This window comes from Apodemus sylvaticus, chromosome 3 (assembly GCF_947179515.1).
Source record: "Apodemus sylvaticus chromosome 3, mApoSyl1.1, whole genome shotgun sequence".
NCBI lineage: Eukaryota > Metazoa > Chordata > Mammalia > Rodentia > Muridae > Apodemus > Apodemus sylvaticus.
In genome coordinates this window covers 23,406,051-23,426,430 of record NC_067474.1, presented here as the reverse complement: position 1 = coordinate 23,426,430, position 20,380 = coordinate 23,406,051, and the positions used below count along the sequence as shown (strand labels likewise).

General features: G+C 40.5%; 1 protein-coding gene across 7 annotated transcripts in view; it reads left to right on the top strand.

Annotated features, from left to right (window-relative positions):
* The window catches only part of Asph (aspartate beta-hydroxylase), a 225,844-nt gene that overhangs the window by 149,808 nt on the left and 55,656 nt on the right, over positions 1 to 20,380 (top strand). For 6 of the 7 annotated variants that reach the window (XM_052176054.1, XM_052176053.1, XM_052176051.1 and 3 more), the window contains 3 exons: positions 7,675 to 7,773; positions 10,852 to 10,941; positions 16,499 to 16,636. In XM_052176054.1, the coding sequence (XP_052032014.1) occupies positions 7,675 to 7,773; positions 10,852 to 10,941; positions 16,499 to 16,636 (327 nt within the window). Of the gene's footprint in view, positions 1 to 7,674; positions 7,774 to 10,851; positions 10,942 to 12,565; positions 13,061 to 16,498; positions 16,637 to 20,380 lie in introns of those variants that run through there. The other variant, XM_052176055.1, reaches the window with a different exon arrangement.

The window sequence follows — 20,380 nt, the reverse complement described above, 5'->3', positions numbered from 1 at the left end:
ATAAAATTACAAAGTTTCTGTAAGGCAAAGGACACCATCAAAGGACAAATCGGCAACCAACAAATTGGGAAAAGATCTTCACCAACCCTACATCTGGCAGAGGGCTAATATCCAATATATACAAAGAACTCAAGAAGTTAGACACCAGAAAACCAAATAACCCTATTAAAAAATGGGGTACAGAGCTAAACAAAGAATTTTCACCTGAAGAACTTAGAATGGATGAGAAGCTTCTTAAAAAATGTTCAACAGCATTAGTCATTAGGGAAATGCAAATCAAAACACCCTGTGATTCCACCTCACATCAGTCAGAATGGCTAAGATTAAAATCTTAGGAGACAGCCGGTGTTGGCGAGGATGTGGAGAAAGAGGAACACTCCTCCACTGCTGGTGGGGTTGCAAGTTGGTACAACCACTCTGGAAATCAGTCTGGCGGTTCCTCAGAAAACTGGACATGTCACTTCCAGAGGACCCTGGTATACTACTCTTGGGCATATACCCAGGGGAAATTTTCATTACACCTTAAGCTCTCATTACTATTTATCTTCTCTGTGTCTGTAGATTGTAGCATGATTATCCTTTACTCTACAGCTAATATCCGCTTGTATGTGAGTACATACCATGTTTATCTTTCTGAGTCTGGATTACCTCACTCAGGATTTCTTCTAGTTCCATATATTGAGCTTCAAATTTCATGGTGTCATTGTTTTAACAACTTAGTAATACTCCATTGTGTAAATGTACCACATTTTTTTTAATCCATTCTTCAATGTGGGATATCTAAGTTGTTTCTAGATTCTGTTGTTATGACTAAAGCTGTGATGAATATAATTGAGCAAGTGCCCTTGCAATGAATGGAGCACCCTCTGGATATATACCTAGGAATGGTCTGGCTGAGTCTGAAGGCCGATTAACTCACAAGTTTTTAAGACACTGCCATATTGATTTCCAAAGTGGCTGTACAAGTTTGCACTCCCACCAACAATAGAGTTTTCCCCTTGTTCAACATCCTTGCCAGCATGAGCTGTGTATTGTGTTTTTTATCTTTGTCATTTTGACAGGTGTAAGATGGAATCTCCAAGTTGTTTTGATTTGAATTCATTAAGTTTGAGTATGTTGGGGATTCATTTTCATTGAATTCTAGGAAGTCTTTAATTTCCTTCATTTATGCCTTGACCCAATAGTCATTCTGTATAGAGTTGTCCAGTTTCCATAAGTTTCAATGCTTTCTGTTGTTTTTGTCATTGTTAAAATCCAGCTTTAATCCATTGTGGTTTGATAGGATTCAGGGAGTTAGTTCTATTTTCTTGTATGTGTTGAGACTTGCTTTGTGATGGAGTATGTGGTCAATTTTGGAGGACAGTCCATGAGTTGCAGAGAAGAAGTTTGTGTTTGTGTTTGGGGGAAATGTTTTGTAGATTAGGTCCATTTGGTTTATAACATCTCTTAGGTCCATTATTTCTCTGTTTAGCTTATACCTGGATGACCTTTCTATTGGTAAGAGTGAAGTGTTGAATTCTCCCACTATCAATGTGTGAAAAATTTATGTGTAATTTAAACTTTAGTAATGTTTCTTTTACAGATGTGGATGCCCTTGCATTTGGCCATATGTAGATGTTGAGAATTGAAATGTAATCTTGGTGGATTTTTTCCTTTAATGCATATGGAGTGTCCTTTCCCATCTCTTTTGATAAATTTTGGCTTGAATTCTATTTTGCTAGATACTAGAATAACTACACCAGCTTTCCTCTTGGGTCCATTTGCTTGGACAATTTCTTTCCAAGCTTTTACTCTGAGGTAATGTCTGTCTTTGATGTTGAGATGTGTTTCTTGTATGCAGTAGAAGAATGAATCTTGTTTTCATATTCATTGTTAACCTGTGTGTTTTTAATAGAGAATCTAGTCCATTGATATTGAGAGATATCAATGACCAATGATTTTTAATTTCCATTATTTTGTTATAGTTGTTGGTAGCAGAGAGAGAGAGAGAGAGAGAGAGAGAGAAAGTGAGTGTGTGTGTGTTTCTGTGTTTCCTTCTCTGGGTTATGCTTGTATGAGATTACTTATTGTTTTATTACCTATGTTTTTATGTAGCTAACTGCCTTGTATTGAAGTTTTCCTTCTAGTACTTTCTGTAGGGTTGAATTATTTAAATTTGACTTTCTCATGCAATGTCTTGTTTTTTCCACCTATGGTGATTATAAGTTTTACTGGGTATACTTGCTGCATCAATGATCTCTTAGAGACTGCAAGCCATCTGCCCAGGCCCTTCTGGCTATTAGTGTCACAATTGAAAAACTGGATGTAATTTTAATGGGTCTGCCTTTATATGTTACTTGACCTTTTTCTCTTGCAGCTTTTAATATTCTTTCTCTGTGTTTAGTGTTTTGATTATTATGTGGCAAGGGGACTTTCTTTTCTGGTTCAATCTATTTGGTATTGTGTAACGTTCTTGTACCTTTATAGATATGTCCTTCTTTAGGTTTGAAAATTTTAGGTCTGTTAAAAATATTGTCTGGTCCTCTGAACTGGTAATCTTCTTCCTCTATTTCTATTATTCTTAAATTTTGTCTTTTCATAGTGTCCCAAATTTTCTGTATGTTTTGTGTTAGAAAGTCTTTAGATTTTCTTTTGACTGACCTATTTCTTCTATTATCTCTTCTACGGCTGAGAATCTCTCTTCCATATCTCATATTCTGTTAGTGATACCTGTGTCTGTAGTTCTTGTTCACTTATCTAGATTTTCCATTTCCAGAATTCCCTGTTTGTGTTTTCTTTGTTGCTCCTGTGTCTATTTTCAAGTCTTGAATAGTTCTATTCATTTGCTTCAACTGTTTGTATTTTTTCTTGGCTTTCTTGACATTCTCTTAGGGATTTATTTCCTCCAATTTTATGATTATCTTTTTCCCAATTTCTCTTAAAGATTTATTAATTTCCTCTTTAAGGAACTCTATCATCTTCATAAAGTTGGTTTTAACCTTTTCTTTTGTTTAAGCTCTGTTGAAATATTCAAGGCTTGCTGTAGTGGGATGACTGGACTCTGGTGGTGACATATTGCCCTGTCTGTTGTTGGTCGTGTTCTTACACTGATGTTAAAACATCTGTATCTGGAGTCATTATAAGTCTAGGTGCCAATTTCTGGGTTTGTCTTTGTTAGATAGGTGTTTTCTTTCTTGGTTTTGGTTTCATTTCTGATCTTCTCACTGGAATGGCCTGTGGTTGAGTAGAAGGCTTCTGCTCACATTAGGAGCTTAACTTCTAATGGCATCAATGGCCTTGTTGCAGCAGGGGGTGGCCTCCTGAGTTGGGGCTGGAGTTCTGGTGATATGTGTGGCCCTGATCTGGTTAGAGGCCCTCTGGAGTTCAGAATGCTGGCCTGGCTTATGGTGGGATAGGGGGCTTAAGTCAGGGGTATGGCCAGAGATAGAGTGAGAGTTGGAGGGGGCAGTTGGAGTTATGCTAGGCAGGTGCTAGCAGGGTGCAGGAGCAGTATTACCTGGGATTCAGGATGCTGGCCTAACCTCTGATGGGGTAGGGCAATTCCACAGGACATGATTGGGATATGGTGACTATAAAACATAAATTCCTTATTTTCCATATAATATACTAGCATCATAACTAACTGAAGAAAATGAAGTCTTGGATAAAGGATATAGGTGGCATTTTAAAATTCTTGAGATAGACCTTGAATGAGTTTTTACTGTGGGTAAAATGTATATATAATAACTAGATAGATAAGTAGATAGATCAATACATAGATAATGATAATAATAGGTAAATACAAAAACTTTTTACTATCATTTTACTCTCAGTCTTGGTTTCTTGTAAACCAACCTGTGTCTTTGTGTGGGGGTTTGTTAGGCCTGTAGATTCACTGCACATATATCTACAAATTTCAAAAGTGTGGTGCCTAACTTTAAAGAAACAGTAGGGACAGCACTGTCAGCCACTCAGGGGGCTGCACTCTGCCCATTCTCCTGATTCTAGGTACCAGACAGGATTCCTGACTTTTCATCTGTAAATAAGCATAGTGCTTATGAGCCTGCTTCTTAGTAAGTGTAGATTCAGAGCAGACGTGGTTGCAATTTCTCCTCCCTAGGGGATTATTTTTCTTGTGTCCTTAAATGGAATTGTTTTGTGATGACCCCTGTCCTCTTCTCCAATTTTGTTACCTATTGTTTTGTTTGTATTTTACAACATTCCCTTTTCCTGTGTGTGTGTGTGTGTGTGTGTATACATGTGTGTTTGTGTGAGTATGTGTATGAGGGGGGAAGTTGCCTGTGTTATAGAGGTCAGAAGAGAGGGCATTGGATCCCTTGGGGGCTGAAGTTAACGATAGACATTTTAGAGATTTCCAGTGCATTAGTTGCTTTTCTCTTGGCTGTGATATAATACTCTGATACAAGCAACTTAAGAAACAAGTTGGGTTTTGTGGAGTAAATGAGAAATCCCCAAAATTCATGTGTTTTGACGTGTAGTTCCAGATGGAGAGAGTCCATCCTGATAGGACAGCATGCCATGGTCAGAGAAAGCACTGTGGGAAGAAGCTGGCTTGCCATGGTTCCATCTATACACAGGAAGCAGAGCAAGAATAAGAACTGAGACAGGGCTGTGGAACCTCAAAGCCTGTCCTCGGAGACATACTTGCTCTTTAAGACTTAACCTCCTGCTGAAGAATTGATAGCCACAACTAGGGATGAAGTATTCCAGCACGTGAGCCTTTGTGGGCATTTCTCATTCAGACATCTGTACCCAGCTTTTTACATGGACACTAGGACCTGAACTCTGGCCCTCATGATTAATCAGCAAGTGTTCTTAGCTACTGAGGTATCTGTGCATCCCTAGCCCTACAAGCCTTTTTATATTTTCTCATTCTCTTTTGCCTTGACTGTCTTTTCGCCTGCTGGTCCCTGCTTTCACTTTCTCTGGGGATCTCCACACCCCTGGATGCCTCTAGGACCTTTTTTCAAATGACACTCCTTATAAGTGTGTTGGATGTTCCTCCCCTGGGACTACTGCATGCCTCTGCTTGTTTTTGGAAGCTCTTGTGTCATCAGCATCTGCTGCACATGCATCTCCTATACTGGATTGAGAACCCTTTGAGAGAGAAGAATATCTCATTCTTGTCTGCATATCTGGGACCTAGAGGACTTTGATGGGTTTTGAAATCCTAGAAAATGCTTATATCTGATAGCTACTTGAAATGATGTCTGTGTGACTGCAGTAGGCAGGGGTATCATTGGTGTAGTGTAGTAATTATAATGACTTGTTTGTAGCAGTACAAGCACAACTATGATCAACACTGATTCTGTTCAACCTTGGAGGTCCAGTCTCAGCCCAGGGTTTGGTTCAGGGACTGTCTGCTGAAGAATCAGAGCCCAAGCTTACAGAGATTCTTCTTGGAAGGAAAGACCAGCACGCACCCATCCACACCTTTAACACAGAAATGCTCCCTAACACAGTGAATTCCCCATCACCAGGCTCAAGGGGTGATCTGTGGGTGAAGCAAAGTCCCTATAGTGCTTACATGTTAGAGAGAGAATAAAATATCCAAATAGGTCAGATGATGATAGGCCCTGTGAAAACACAGTCTGGATGATAACTTGGAGGGCATTAGGGCTGGTTGTGGCATTGGTTTTCTAGTTGGGAGATAAGCAGGGGAGGAATGAACTGGAATAGTGTGGCAATTCTTCCACACAATCAGTCTCACACAAGTGAAGGGCTGACCCACTTGGATGCCCTAGGAGAGAGTGAGCCAAAGGAGTATTGTGAAGACAACCTCTTCTAGTAAGGGTGCTTTCGGCTTACTGTGAGTAGCAAGGAGTCCAGTGTGCCTCAGAGGGATGGCTGGAAGGGGCAAGATCAGAGTTAGACAGGTAGAGGCTGCAGAGGTGGTTCCTTGAATACAGTCTTGCATGCTGAGTAAAATGTTCCTGAGGAAGGATCAGGTCTAACCCTGGATTTAAATGGTTTCCCTGGGGGTCTCACATGGAAAAGTACAGCAGGGGTACAAAGTATGAGCTGCTGATGTTGTGTGTGTGAGAGAGAGATTAGGTCCCGAGCAGTAGCAGGTAGAGTTTTGAGTATTACCCTTTTAACTAGGCCTTAAACAGGACTGAGTACAATGCGAGCATGGTGGCTTCTTGCTAGATAGCCTTCCTCTGTAAAGCTCTTGTGTTAACTGTGACTTCACTTTCCCTAATTGGCTCAGAGATAGAGGAGAGGTACTCAGGCATCTTCTCCCTTGAAAGTACCATTCAGATCTTCTCCATTTTCTTTGCTCAAGAAATCCATTTCCTAAGCAGCTTCACAAGTCTAATGCTTTTGTGTTGATTTTGCACTGTTCATATTTAATTTAGAGGCATTTTGCATAATTCATCTTTAAATCATAATAAATGCATGTGGTGATGAACAACAGACCAGTTTATGTGAAATAGCCACCTGGGTTTTTATCACGTAGAGGGGGATTATATTCACCAACTTTATAATCAACACTAAAAATCGTGGCACTCCCAAGAACTTATTTTCATTCATAATTTTTTAAAGCTTGTTATTTCAAAATAATCTCAGACTCCCAAAAAGTTGCCCAAGTAGGACACAGGTTACATTCTTAGGTCCCTAGCCATTCTGCATTCAGCCTCAGCATAGAGTTAAAGAATTAGTGTCCTGTAGCTCACTAGGTTCTGATCATTTAACACTTCCCTAGGGTTGCTCTTCAATACCCACAAGACTGGTGTGTCAAGCCTGTAAAAGTTCTTTGGGTAGTTTTCATTTCCACAACTATGAAAAATGCAGGCAATCATTTGGTTACAGCTGCCAGGTACTTCCTTTTTATTCAATAAGCTTATACTTTGGTACGAGTCAGCCTTGGGAGCAATGCTGTGTCCTCTGCAGTGATGTGGGATCCATACTGTGGCAGATGTCATTTCCATGGTGGTGGCAATGCCCCTGTAATGCCATTATAGTTGTCTTTATGGTCACCAGGCATCTGTAACAGTTCACTCAAGAGTGTTTTCATGTCCCACTCTGCCACTAACTTTAGTGGCCATGGGTGGATGCTGTAGTACATGAGTAGACCCTAATATGTTGAAGCATGTGCAGGAAACAGCGTGGAACAACCCTTCGACAAAGGACAGATGTGGTCTTGAAGCACAAAAAGTTCAGAGTGATTTTCTCCAATCACTAAACAGCCTTGAAGTCATATCAGTGGCCAGGCATTGTCTGGTTACAGCTGTGCTCCAGCAGTAACCATGTTCTCATTCACAGCTTCACTCAGTGAGCAACTATGAAAAGAATCTTTTTTTTTTAAAAAGATGTATTTATTTATTATATGTAAATACACTGTAGCTGTCTTCAGACACTCCAGAAGAGGGTGTCAGATCTTGTTACAGATGATTGTGAGCCACCATGTGGTTGCTGGGATTTGAACTCAGGACCTTCGGAAGAGCAGACAGTGCTCTTAAATGCTGAGCCATCTCGCCAGCCATCTTGAATTGAGTGGCCATGGGTTTGTTACAGTTAATGATAGCAGCGAGACAAGATGCTCCCACAGTGTTTGAAGCTGTGGCATCCTAATCCATTCCGAGTACGGCAAATCTAATTAGGATTTGTTTTGACAGTCACTTGTACAGTCTGTTCTCTCTCACAGTCGCTCTCTGTTTTCTTTGGATTCAGGTTCTGAATGTGACACCAAACGATGGCTTCGCTAAAGTGCACTATGGCTTCATCCTGAAGGCACAGAACAAGATAGCAGAGAGCATTCCCTACTTAAAGGTACCTGCCGTGGTCTCCATCCCGTATACTCTCTACCAGAGTCCTTCAAGATCCCCTTTGGTTGTGGCTACTGGTTATGTCTTATAACTGGTTGGCGTGCATCACTGAGTCTCCCTGGCCTCGGAGTGCATGCGCCACAGGCAGTGCATACCTCCACCTGACTGAGTGTCACGGAGGAACACCAACTGCATGAGCCTCTTTGGCATCATTGCTGCCAAAATTCTCAACAGAAACCGTGTAAGAAAAGGTTGGTTTGGGCTCTTGAGTTTCTGGGAGGTGCTGTGTTTCATCTTGGGGATGGCACAGCAGAGCTCGATGTGGCAGGAACATGTGAAGGGAGCTTGTTCATGTCGCGGTCTCTGAGCACTAATGAAAGACTGTGAGTGGGAGGTAGACGCAGAGCAGCCATCAAGGCCCACCCCTGAGGACATTCCTCTGCAGCAAGGTTCTACAAGCTCTCAAGAGTACCTCATGCTGGAGGCCAAAGCACAGAGGCCTGCAGGAGATGCTTCAGCCTACCACAACAACAGCATGAGCAGACACTGTTTGAAAAAGACCTTAGGGCTAATGACTCAAACTCTTAAAATATATTATTGCTTTTTCCACCATATTGAACTGCACCGTGGACAGTTCACCAGGGTAGCACTTGGACTCAGATCTATAGAGTAAAATTCTTGCTGTATTAGAAATATCACTTGGTAGATGGCGCTGCATGCCTTTAATCCCAGCCCTCAGGAGGCAGAGGCAGGCAGATCTCTGTAAATTTGAAGCCAGCCTGCTCTATAGACCTAGTTCCAGGAAAGCTAGACCACACAGAAACCTTGTCTCAAAAATACGAAAATGATTAATAACAACAACAAAATAGCAATAATAAACTAGAAAAGGAGAGAGAGGGGGAGAGAGAGAGAGAGAGAGAGAGAGAGAGAGAGAGAGAGAGAGAGAGAGAGAGAGAGAAGGAAGGAAGGAAGAAAGAAAAGAAAGAAAGAAAGAAAGAAAGAAGGAAGGAAGGAAGGAAGGAAGGAAGGAAGGAAGGAAGGAAAGAAAGAAGGAAAGAAAGAAAGAAAGAAGGAAAGAAAGAAAGAAAGATAGAAAGATAGATAATGTGTATTGTTCATGCACTGAATATCTAAAATATGGCTACTGTGACTGAGGAAGGGAGTTAAAGTTTACTTAAGCTTAGTTTAATTTTGTTTGAATTATAACAGTATGGTGGCTAAGAGCATGCCCCACTGTAAAGAAGAGCTACTGTATGCACAGGTAGCTGATGAGAGCTTTGAACCCCCTTTATGGTAGCAGTATGGGTGGCTTCTGTGACCTCAAACACAGTGCTCATTGTTGCAATTGCTGCCTGCCTTGAGAATTCCCACACTGTGTAGTCAGACTTCTAGCTTCCTATCTGGCCCACAACCCTGGGGCATAGTGCCGAGCTGTGGTGTCCCTCTAGATGGCCTCTATCCCCACCTGTCCTGGCTGTCAGCAGACACTGCAGACCTTTCTATTTTACCAGGGCTGTGTGGGCACATGCACTGGTCTGACTTAAAGTGCGCTCACATCCCCTTCAACTCTGGAGGCCTGCTGGTGTGCTTCCAGGTACGGCAGTGGGGAAGCAAGAGCTAGGGCAGATATTTAACAAACAAGGATGCTCCGCACCGGTCAGTCTGTTTTGTTAGAGGCTGTTTTCCAAGACTGTACAAATTACAATTCTTCTGAGAGAAGATAATGACCATATGTTTTCTATTTTATATATATACATATATATGAGCATTATATATTATATATTATCTTATATCTACAATATTATATATTACTAATCTTAATATTATATGAATATATGATATTATATATAACACAATATTATTATTAATAACATTACAATGCTAATAATTTAGTTACTATTAATCAATATTAATAATTATATAATAATTATTCAATTATTTAATAATTGACTAATGTTAATGATATTATGTATATACAACATAACACAATATTATATTATTAATGTTGATGATATTGCAATATTGATAATTTTATTAATATTGAATAATTAATATCGGTGATGATATAATATTTTATATAATACAGTATAATATATAATGTTCACATATATATATGAAAGAATAAAAAACATATATGGTCATTATCTTCTCTCAGAAGAAATGTTATTTGTGATACACACACACACATACATATGTATAAAATCATAGGTATGTGAATCATGTATATGCACATCCATATCATATACGTGGAGTCAAAGTACGACTTGCAGGAACTGGCTCTCCCCTTGCAATATTTGGGAACTGGAGATAAAAATCAGGTCGTCCTGCTTGGCAGCCAGTGCCCTCACCCACTGAGCCATCTTGCCAGCCCTTGGGTAACGGGCCTTTCCTGGGGAGGCCTCAAAGATGTAGCTTTCTGAAAAGGAATCCTTGCTATTAAGCTATTTCACATTTTTGTCTTTTTTTTTCCATATTCAGTCTCAGTATTTTCTCTTCCTGTTTTATGATAAAAAATCTCATTTCCGGTGCTTTCATGGAGAGAAGGAAGAACAGAACATTTCACTATAGAAATTGTTCAGTAAAAATTACCTGTGTCAAAATTCCAGTGTTTGGCTTGAATCCTGTAAATTTTAGTAAGAAGTTTCATTAGCTGCCTGTGGTACATTTGTTTAGGGGAGAAAGAAATGCCACTTACACTTGGATTGTAGTCACTTTGAAACACAAGCAGAAAAGTGTTTGGGTTCATGGATAAAAGACTGTAGGCGGCATATGGTCAGACTTGGAGGCAAAATACACGTGAACATACCCACGAGGGAGACCATCTGCAGTACTGGACTATGCTAGCTCCCACAGTGGAAGCACACAGAGCGCATGTGGATTTACGGGCCAGCCCACTACTGGTTAACGATAACCTTACTGTTAAATTTAGATTGATTATCTCATTTTAATTTTATACTATAAAATGTGCATCAACCTCATCATCTAATTTTAATAATGAGACAAAATTTTCAAAGTCTTATGTTTTCATATGAGGTATTGTACCCCAATACCCTTCACAGATGGTAACGCTGTCCTCTTCCAGGAAGGAATCGAATCTGGGGCCCCTGGCACGGATGATGGCCGGTTTTACTTCCACTTGGGGGATGCCATGCAGAGGGTCGGGAACAAAGAGGTATGACTGGCTGGGCTTGTGACTCTATTCTAATAAATGATAACTAGGGGGTACTTTTACTGCAAGGAACCAGTTAGAGCTTTACAGACATTCTTAGCATAACCTATGAAGGCAATGTTTTTATAAGATCTTTAGGATTTGGATTTTACAGTTTATTTTTTCCTGAGTATTAAATATGTAATCTAAAAAGTGCCTCTTTGGGGATGTGTGTGTAAATTGTGTGTGTGTGTGTGTGTGTGTGTGTGTGTGTGTGTGTGAGAGAGAGAGAGAGAGAGAGAGAGAGAGAAAGTATCTATGTATATAACGAAAGGTAAATGCTGCCTTTGAAAAGTATTGTTGAAATTAAGAAATACAGAGTTCTCTAAAGTTGTTTCAAGTTTTGCAATAATTTACAGATTAAATGTTTTACTTTGGAATTTCTGCAGTAGCCATTTTTAGAACCATCTGCTTGACTAATCCTTAAGCATAGTGGTCTTAATGGCTAACCATGTACTCTACATTTTAAATTTAAGCTGAATATAGCTAGGGCAATGACAGATACCAATGGAAGTACACAAGCAGGCGTGCACACACTGAAGCAGTAACTAAAACAAGTGAATTCTCTTCCTGATCATTACCTTTTTCCTGCGTGTGGTGGTCAGCTTGTGTAAACATAACATCAGTTGTGAGATCATGTACTACAAATTTGTAGCCCTTTGACGACCCCTGTGGTTTGCATGCCGATAAACAGCTAGGCCTACCTCTTCCACCTTATACCACTGTAGGAATTCTACCTCAGCTGTCTTTAGAGTCTGAAGATAAGCACCAGTGCAACAGGGACCCTTTATAACCATTGCCCTTCATATGTGACACCTAAGAACAACACAGCTTCAAAGTTCTAAATTTAATAAGAATATAAGACCCTCTGGGCAGCAGGAATCCCAGAGCAGCTAGGGGAGCTGTGACTGCACAGTCTCCTGCACGAAATACAACCGGATTTGAGCAGTAGAGCTTTGGATGATTGGCATTCTTTTCTTTCTACCTTTCTATTCGTGTGTACCTTCCCCCTCTAACCTACCAATCATTTGACTAAAATAGAACAAGACACTAGAAGTGAAGAGGAGGGGGAGGCGTTGCTGAAGGGTAGTCATTATTTTGTTCCTTCCTGCTGTAAAAAGAAGCCTCCTTTGAATGAGGAGGATAAGAAAATGTCTGCCACAGTATCCAACACTAGAGAGAAGTCTGCATTCAATTTCTGTAAATATAATTGTCACTAATTAATTTGTCTTTGAACATTCCGTAGTATAGGGCAAAGACAGATAAAAGAAATCAACTTTATCTCTTATCTTAGATGAAAACAGCTCTTACTTCAAGGACAATGAATTCACTACTGAACACTTGTTATGAGCCTGGTATTTAAAAGCCCAGGGGACTGTTCTACCAGCATAATTATCATTAATATGCAAAGACCGGCACAATTCCTGGATTTGGAAAGTTCATAAGGATTCTGGCTTACACGGAGCAGAAACAAGCCCATAGAAGCCCCATGTTAGGGTAACCCAAGATTAGGTGTGGAGTCTGGGTCAGGGCTTACCCACTGGGAAGGGGCCGCCCTCTGTGCTCACATCTGTGGCGCTCCTTGCAGGTCTGAGAGAGGAGAGACCCACAGCCTCGCCACAAAGGCTGACGAGAAAATGGATTTTAGCGAATATTTCCGGTAGTATGGAAGAGAAAAAGAGGAAGGTGACCCTCAGTGGCCATGGAGTAGTCAGGCTTCAGAGGCTCCAAGACTTGAGTCCACATTCTGTCCTGAGCTCTGGTCTCATTCTCCACATGTCTCCAGCCAGTCTGAGGGCACTGCACGGAGCTCACACAGCAAGCTTGCTTCTCCTCTGGCTATTTTTCTTTTAAATTGTCTCTGGTTCCTTTATTGCCAACTTCTGAATCAAAATTGGGGTCAGCCTTAGCTCCTCCCTTCCTGAGGGCAAGGTCCAAGGAACAGACTTCCTGGGATCATCAGCAACTCCCCTCCCCCCATTTCTTCAGGGGATATTAATACCAGTTTCTCTCATCATCAGCCTCAATCAGTGACTGTTGTAAGAGCCCAGCTGTTGCTTCTTACATTTGTTACATTTTCTGTGCAGCCACCTTATTCTCAAAACATTTGTGATTCAAAATAAAACAAAGCCCTATTTGTGTGCAATGTCATTTATGGTTCAACACAGGTAAGTTGCAACCCAGTGTTCTACCTAAAATGTACCAGCCACAATGTACCAACTCTCCAGACAGGCCAGCTCAAGCTGGGCAGCTCAGACAGATCTGTTGCACAGATTTCAGAATTAGAAGCTTTCTGTGTGTGTGTGTGTGTGCGTGTGTGTGTGTGTGTGTGTGTGTCTGTGTGTGTGTCTGTGTGTCTGTGTGTCTGTGTGTGTCGGTGTATGTGTTTGTGTGTGTGTGTCAGTGTATGTGTGTGTGTCTGTGTATCAGTATGTATGTCTGTGTGTGTGTGCATATCAGTGTCTGCTTGTGTCTGTGTGTGTCAGTGTGTATGACTGTGTGTGTGTGTGTGTGTGTACACACATATCAGTGTCTGTGTGTCTATATAAAAGAGCATATAGCAATAACTTCACAAAAATAGAAATGGCATTGATGTAACATACATTAGGAAGGTAGTCCCGCCCAAGGCTGTATCGTAGCTCAGTTCCCACAGTGCTTACCTAGTGTTCCCCAGTACCACATGAAGTAGGTGTGGTGGAACATCCCATAATACCAGCACTCAGGAAGGAAAGGCAGGAGGATCAGAAATTCAAGGTTATCTTCAGCTACACAGCAAGTCTGAGACCCACCTGGGCTGCATGGCCTTGATTCAAAAGGAAAACAAAACAAAATGAAAAAGAAGTAGAGCACTTTTCTCCAAATTTCTTTCTTTTTTTTTTTTTTAATAATGCTAAAAATTTTTTTATTCGATATAATTTATTTACATTTCAAATGATTTCCCCTTTTCTAGCCCCCCCACTCCTCGAAAGTCCCGCAAACCCCCTTCTCTTCCCCTGTCCTCCCACCCACCCCTTCCCACTTCCCGGTTCTGGTTTTGCTGAATACTGTTTCACTGAGTCTTTCCAGAACCAGGGGCCACCAAATTTCTTATTTGACAGAATTTTCTAGAAATTTTTGTTGTCATTTTATATATATATATATATATATAGCCTAATTTGTTGAGTCCATTCAGTAATATATCGGTAGCAGCAATTTTTAAATTTCTGATCTGTCATTGTGAGGATTTTATCTCTGATAAACATGACAGGGGAATGCCAATTCAAGGCTGGTGTTCAGCGCATGGTGCTTACTGTGAATGTCAGTACTCAGAGCACTGTGAGCAGACTAGACAGACAGTGTGAGCATGTACAGTCAGGACCCACCTTGCCCAGGCGCTCAGCACAGAGCAGCCCCAGGTCTAAGACCCTGCACGCTGCAGCATGAGCACACTGCCTGCCGTTTGGGTTGTCCTGTAAAAACTTTTTTACACACTGTTCCATCAATATGGTTAGTCTTTCCAATGGATTACTAATGATTTAAAAATTAATAAACTACCATACTTTAAAAAAAAAAAGAATCATGTTATAATTAACTGTGTTCAGTTGAATAGCAGAAGGTTTAGGAAATAAAGTCTTAAATTCAAATTGGCTAAAATCATAATGATCAAATTATTTCAAAGACGAATATTCTTTCTTTCTCTCTCTCTCTCTTTCTTTTCTTTTCTTTCTTTCTTTCTCTCTCTCTTTGTTTCTTTCTCTCTCTCTTTCTTTCTTTCTCTCTCTCTCTCTTTCTTTCTTTCTTTCTTTCTTTCTTTCTTTCTTTCTTTCTTTCTTTCTTTCTTTCTTTCTTTCTTTCTTTCTTTCTTTCTTTCTTTCTTTCTTTCTTTCTTTCTTTCTTTCTTTTCTTTTTTTCCTGACATCATTTAGCCATTTTAACTTTTTGGACTTTAAAGAAATTCTAGGCCCAACTTACTTGTCTTTCAAGGAAAATATATAAGAAGTATTAGTATGTGTGCTCTTTGAGATTTTAATGAGAAAGATAATTAAGAATTTTTTGATGGTTTTGAGGGGCCTTGAATTCTAGTTCCAAGAATGGAGGCATTATAACTCTCAGTTTTAGCAGTTCTAGAAGGGAGAGATTTGGGTCTGCTAGAAAGCACTGATGAGGTCATTTATGTCAAAGGCCAATCATGGAGTGCTGTGGAAAATAAGAGAGCCATCAGGACACACTTTACTGTGCTGAGCAAGAACATTTTGCAACATGATTGCTAAACACTTTCAAAACTTATTAATTTTGTACATTAAAACAAGATATCATTTACTGCCAACTTTTTTTATAATAAAATTAAAAGAAGCCAATATTTTCTGTGTTTAACTTACTATATCTGGAGTTTTACAAAGAAGCTATTTAAGTTAAAATTAAATTCTTTTTATTGATAAGAACATGTACATTCATTCTGGTGTGATAGCTAGTCAAAAAGAGATTGTGAGTCTTAGATGCCAGTTGTATCATTAGAGCCAATGTGAAGCCATGGGCATTGTCTCTTATTGCAGAAAATATACACACCCCAGGAACAAAAGTTTTCTATTAAAAAGCCTAACATTCCATACAATGTATATCATAGCTATAACTGCCATACTATTTATTGCCAGCTCAGAATAATATTTCCTTTTTATCTGCTCTGTCACCATGGTACATCAAAGAAAGTTACTAGGAAAATAAATTTACTCTTGGTTGGTTTTAGCAGCCCGTTTCAGTAAATAGTGAATGTATTTGAAATTGTTTAAATCATAATCCACTCCTTTTAGAAAAAATATAAAAAGGGAACTCACAAAATAAAAGCTAAGTGCAAACATGGCCTCCTTAGGTGCCTTACATCGTGTGTATAGACGACAAATTACATTTTAAACTGACTTAGATGTGTGGAGACCAAACTAGACAAGGCATGAATCCAGGATCCACCAAGCCGACAGCCTGGGAGTGAAGATAAATGTGAGTGTTCACTTATCCCAACGGCTTACAGAAGCACAGTTAACCCTCAGAATTTTCACCAGATACCATCTCAGGGAAGATCTTGATTTAATTATCCCAAGGTACAGATAGTCCCTGAATTAACAAAGGACAGTTGTTTGAGGCTTTTCATCTCTATAGGGTGTGAACTCAGTCTGCACTCAATAGAAACTGCACTTTGAATTTTGACTCCCGAGCTCTTCTTAGCAGAGCTAAGAGTATGGTGTCATACTGTCTGTGCTACTGAGCAGTGATGGGTCTGTGGCCCTGTCAGTCATACATCGTGGGGGGACCAGAGGGCCCTCTGCCAGAGCGCTGGTGCTGAAGAAAGATACTCTGTGCCTTAGGAGGAAGTAGATATTCACTGTAGAGTATTTACAATAGGTCTTCATGGTGGCCAGACCACATCTCAAGGAGCATCTATCTGTACTAGCTTATGGGACATCCTTCAATTTTGAAATTAAAATGTTTTCTGGAAAAGTGCACTAGGAAGCAGCCTTTCTGTTCTTACAGGCATATAATGTTCTTACAGGCATATAAGTGGTATGAACTTGGGCACAAGAGAGGGCATTTTGCCTCTGTGTGGCAGCGCTCCCTCTACAACGTGAATGGTCTGAAGGCTCAGCCGTGGTGGACACCCAGGGAGACTGGCTACACGGAGCTAGTAAAGGTGAGTGTTAACTTCCACAACAGCCCATCCAGCCTCCTGAAACCACGGGTGTGGAAGGAATGTCAGAGAAAAGGTATTGTGTTTCTAGTAAGAGATTCTTCTTTTAACTGAAGCCGTCTGAGCCAAGCTCCTCTCTTCTCTCCATTTCTGTCTTTGAAGTGCCCAGTGCCAGCTCATTATGCTCTGAGTACTCCCAGACCTTCCCTAACCCCAAACTCCCAAATCCTCCCACAGCCCTTCCCAATACAACACGGCCATCTTCATCATAGGATTTACCTGTTCCTGGTACCAAAAGCAAAGCCTATTTTGCTTTCTTTGGCTGTGATAAAACACTGACCAAAACCGACTTGGGGAAGTAGAGGTTATTTCAGCTTACAGGTTGTAATCCATCATCAAGGGAAGCCAGGGCAGGAGCTCAAGGCAGGAAGCTGGAGGCAGAAGCTGAAGCAGAGTTCACAGATGAGTGCTACTTGCTGCACTGCTCCTCACCGCTTACTTGACCTGCTTTATTATACACCCCAGGAGCACTGGTCCAGGGGTGGCTGTCCACAGTCAGCTAGACCTCCTCCATTAATCATTAATCAAAAAAAAAAAATGTTCCCACCAATTTGCTCATGGGACAGTCTGAAGAAGCCAACTCTTCAATTTTGGATTCTGCTTTCCAAGTGACTCTAGCTTGAAGTGTTGACAAAAAAAATACCCTTTGGGGTGTTAGATGACAAGGAAGGAAATTTGTACGGAATAACGATTCTCAGACTTTCCAGTCTTAGTATACTTTGTGTTCTTAAAAATTATTGAGCTTTATGGGTATTTTTTCTTTAAGTAGGCGATGGGGAGGGTGCTATTCCTTTCTATAAAATAATCACAAAGTAAAATTGAAATACCATTTCAGTTCTATGTATTAATTTTTAAAAAATAACCTCACTATATGGCAATACAAATAATTATATTTTCACATGGAATGATCTTCATTTAGATGTAGAATCGCTTTCATATAGAAGCAAAATAGAAAATGTAATGAGAAGATTGAAATTATGACGTATTCTTATAAGTCTCTTCAGTGCCTGGTTTAGTAGACGATAGCAGGAGTCTGATGTCTGCTCCCCACTTCTATTAGAGCAGTCCTGGTAGAGATCACACAGCCCTTGGAAATTCCTCTGTGTGCCTGAGCCCAAGTGAATATGCAAAGAGCTGCATGTTCCTCTGTGTTATCTAGAAGTTGGGGCTTTTCAAATTCTGAAGGGTCCAGGACCTCAGGTATTCCTAGATTGGACTCTGAGAACTTCTGGCCTTGAGGCCACAGAACAAGAAAACAGTTACAAATATTTTCTAAATGATCATAACAAACAGATAACAGAAAAAAGTTATTCCAACAACTTAACAGCTATAAAATATAGGAACATTTTACATCAGTAGATTAACTCTAAATGCAAAGATTTCGTGTGATTTTATTAGCAATTGGTAAGTATATGTTTGCTTTAAGTTAAATGTGTTCTTAGACTCATTAATAAAATGGGACTGCATATTGATTGACTAACAATTTGTTTTATATTTCTAGTAGAAAAAATGTGTGTCATTGGTCAGATGGGCTTCAGCCAGTTTGTAGATGATATGTTCTGGTTTTCCAATAACTATAGATCTTATGTAGGAGGATGACAAATGTACAAGGGTGACAAATGTTGCTAATTCTAGAACCTGGATAATAGACCTGTGTTGTATTCCATAGCTGCCTGCAGCTACTACAAACTGGGTTGCTGGAACAGAAGCTGAGGGATGTATGGGGAAGGGGTGAAAAGAAAGAGGCCAGGACGATATTTTACTGATCGAAGTCCCAACTTTAATGGCTGGCGGTCAGACCTTTTAACAGCTTGAGCAAGCCCCTCCCCCCAGACTCTGGGCTGAGTTCTGGCTTCCCCTGGAGGTCCTTGGCTCCATTGCTCAGGCAGCTGGGTGGGTCACCCGCTTAATTAAGGAATTTGTAGACCTGGAGGAACAATGAGCTTAGCTTTCACTCTGAGCTTCTCCACCCTAGGATAAAAATTCCTGCTGTAACCTACTTCCTTATTGTCCTAAAGTCAGATTCCTGCCCGAAGCCAGGGATTGTCCTTGGCCAATGTCAAGTTCCTGCCATGTGGCATGACTCCCCAATATGGCTCTGTATAGACCTGGGGAAGCCCCATAGTCCTCCCTTTTTACTATTGGATGTATGTTTTAGTCACTTTTGTGTGTGTGTTTTGGTTTGTTGTGGTTTTTTGAGACAGGGTTTCTCTGTATAGCCCTAGATATCCTGGAACTCCATTTATAGACCAGAGTGTCCTTGAACTCAAAGATCCTACTGCTAGTCACATGATAGCATTAAATTAACACCTGAACTAAAATGTCTTTAAGTACTACTAGACTTTATTGATGAATCTGGTCTGCCTAGGAACAGCTACAATATGCTTCCAATGTACTCACGAAACAGGCCTTATTTGATGGTTTGTTCTTATTGTATATAACTGCAGAGGTTATAATTGTGTACTCCTGTGTTAAAGCCAGATTCCCTTCCTTGTACTTTAAGCATTTGATCAGTTGGGAGACAGTTTGGCCATGCCATGTGTAGCTTTCAGAGGCTCCATACCTGAGCAGGAAGAGCACAGGTACATCTCCATGAATCCTCAGCTCTCACTGCTGTCCATCATTGACATTGGTTCCTTGTCAGACTACATCTTCCCTCAGAGCGCTCACTGAGCCCTGCAGTCTCTTCTGTATTGTTCACATTTCCTGGACTCTGAAAGTTAGGTTACCTGCGGGAGCTTTCAGGATACTTTCAAGTTCAAGTGACAGAAATAAAACTCAGAGATTGTTTTGACAACAGGGAGCCTGATTGATTGCCATAGCTGAGAGCGTGGTATTAGAACAGATGTCAGGGCAGAGGGGAGGGCAGTTAGGAAGATGATTTCTTGGCCTTACCCTTCCTCCTTGGTCAGCTCTGTCCTCGGTATGAGATAGCTGTCAGCAGCACTTGGACTGGAACTGGGAAGATTAAAAGCACCAATGGGCCACCACACAAACACTAAAGATTTCTGGGAAGAGCCTTTCCTGTTGGTAATGGCATGTCAGATGGGTACTCACAGGTACAAGGCAACAGGAGACACAGCAGCTTCCAGATTCTGGGAAGAGGAGGAGTATTGCTTTACTGACCCAGAACACTGGCTTGTCCTTCCAGTCTGACTAAGGCACTTTGAGGGGCAAAGCCTTGCTAAGTTGTCCAAAAGCCCCAATAAATACATCCAAAGGGCTTCTTCTGAACTGAGTGGCTTATCTAGGGGGAGGTGGGCACTCTAACAGAACCAGGGTACATTTGGGAAGGCAGCCTACATGGTATCCTTGTTGCCTGTTGGCACACACTCGCACCCAAATATATTTTTTCTCGGTTCTTTTTTCATTTTTTGCCATTAATTTTTAAAGCTATTTTCATGGTTTTTTTTCTTATCTACTATGAAAACATTAACTAGAGGTATACTACCAAATAGACTTCTCACTCTGTGTTCCACATCCAACTATATTAACGTTGTAATTCACTGTGAAGACTTGCATACCATGTAAACTCCTGTTTCCTATGTCTTCCTTCCTAACTTGATGGTTTTAGCCAGTGTCTTGGTTCATTTGTGATGTTAAAACAAAATCATACAAACAGAATTCTTAGAGGCCACACAGATCTAATTTTCAAGATTCTGTATCTGAGATACCCTTCCCTACTCT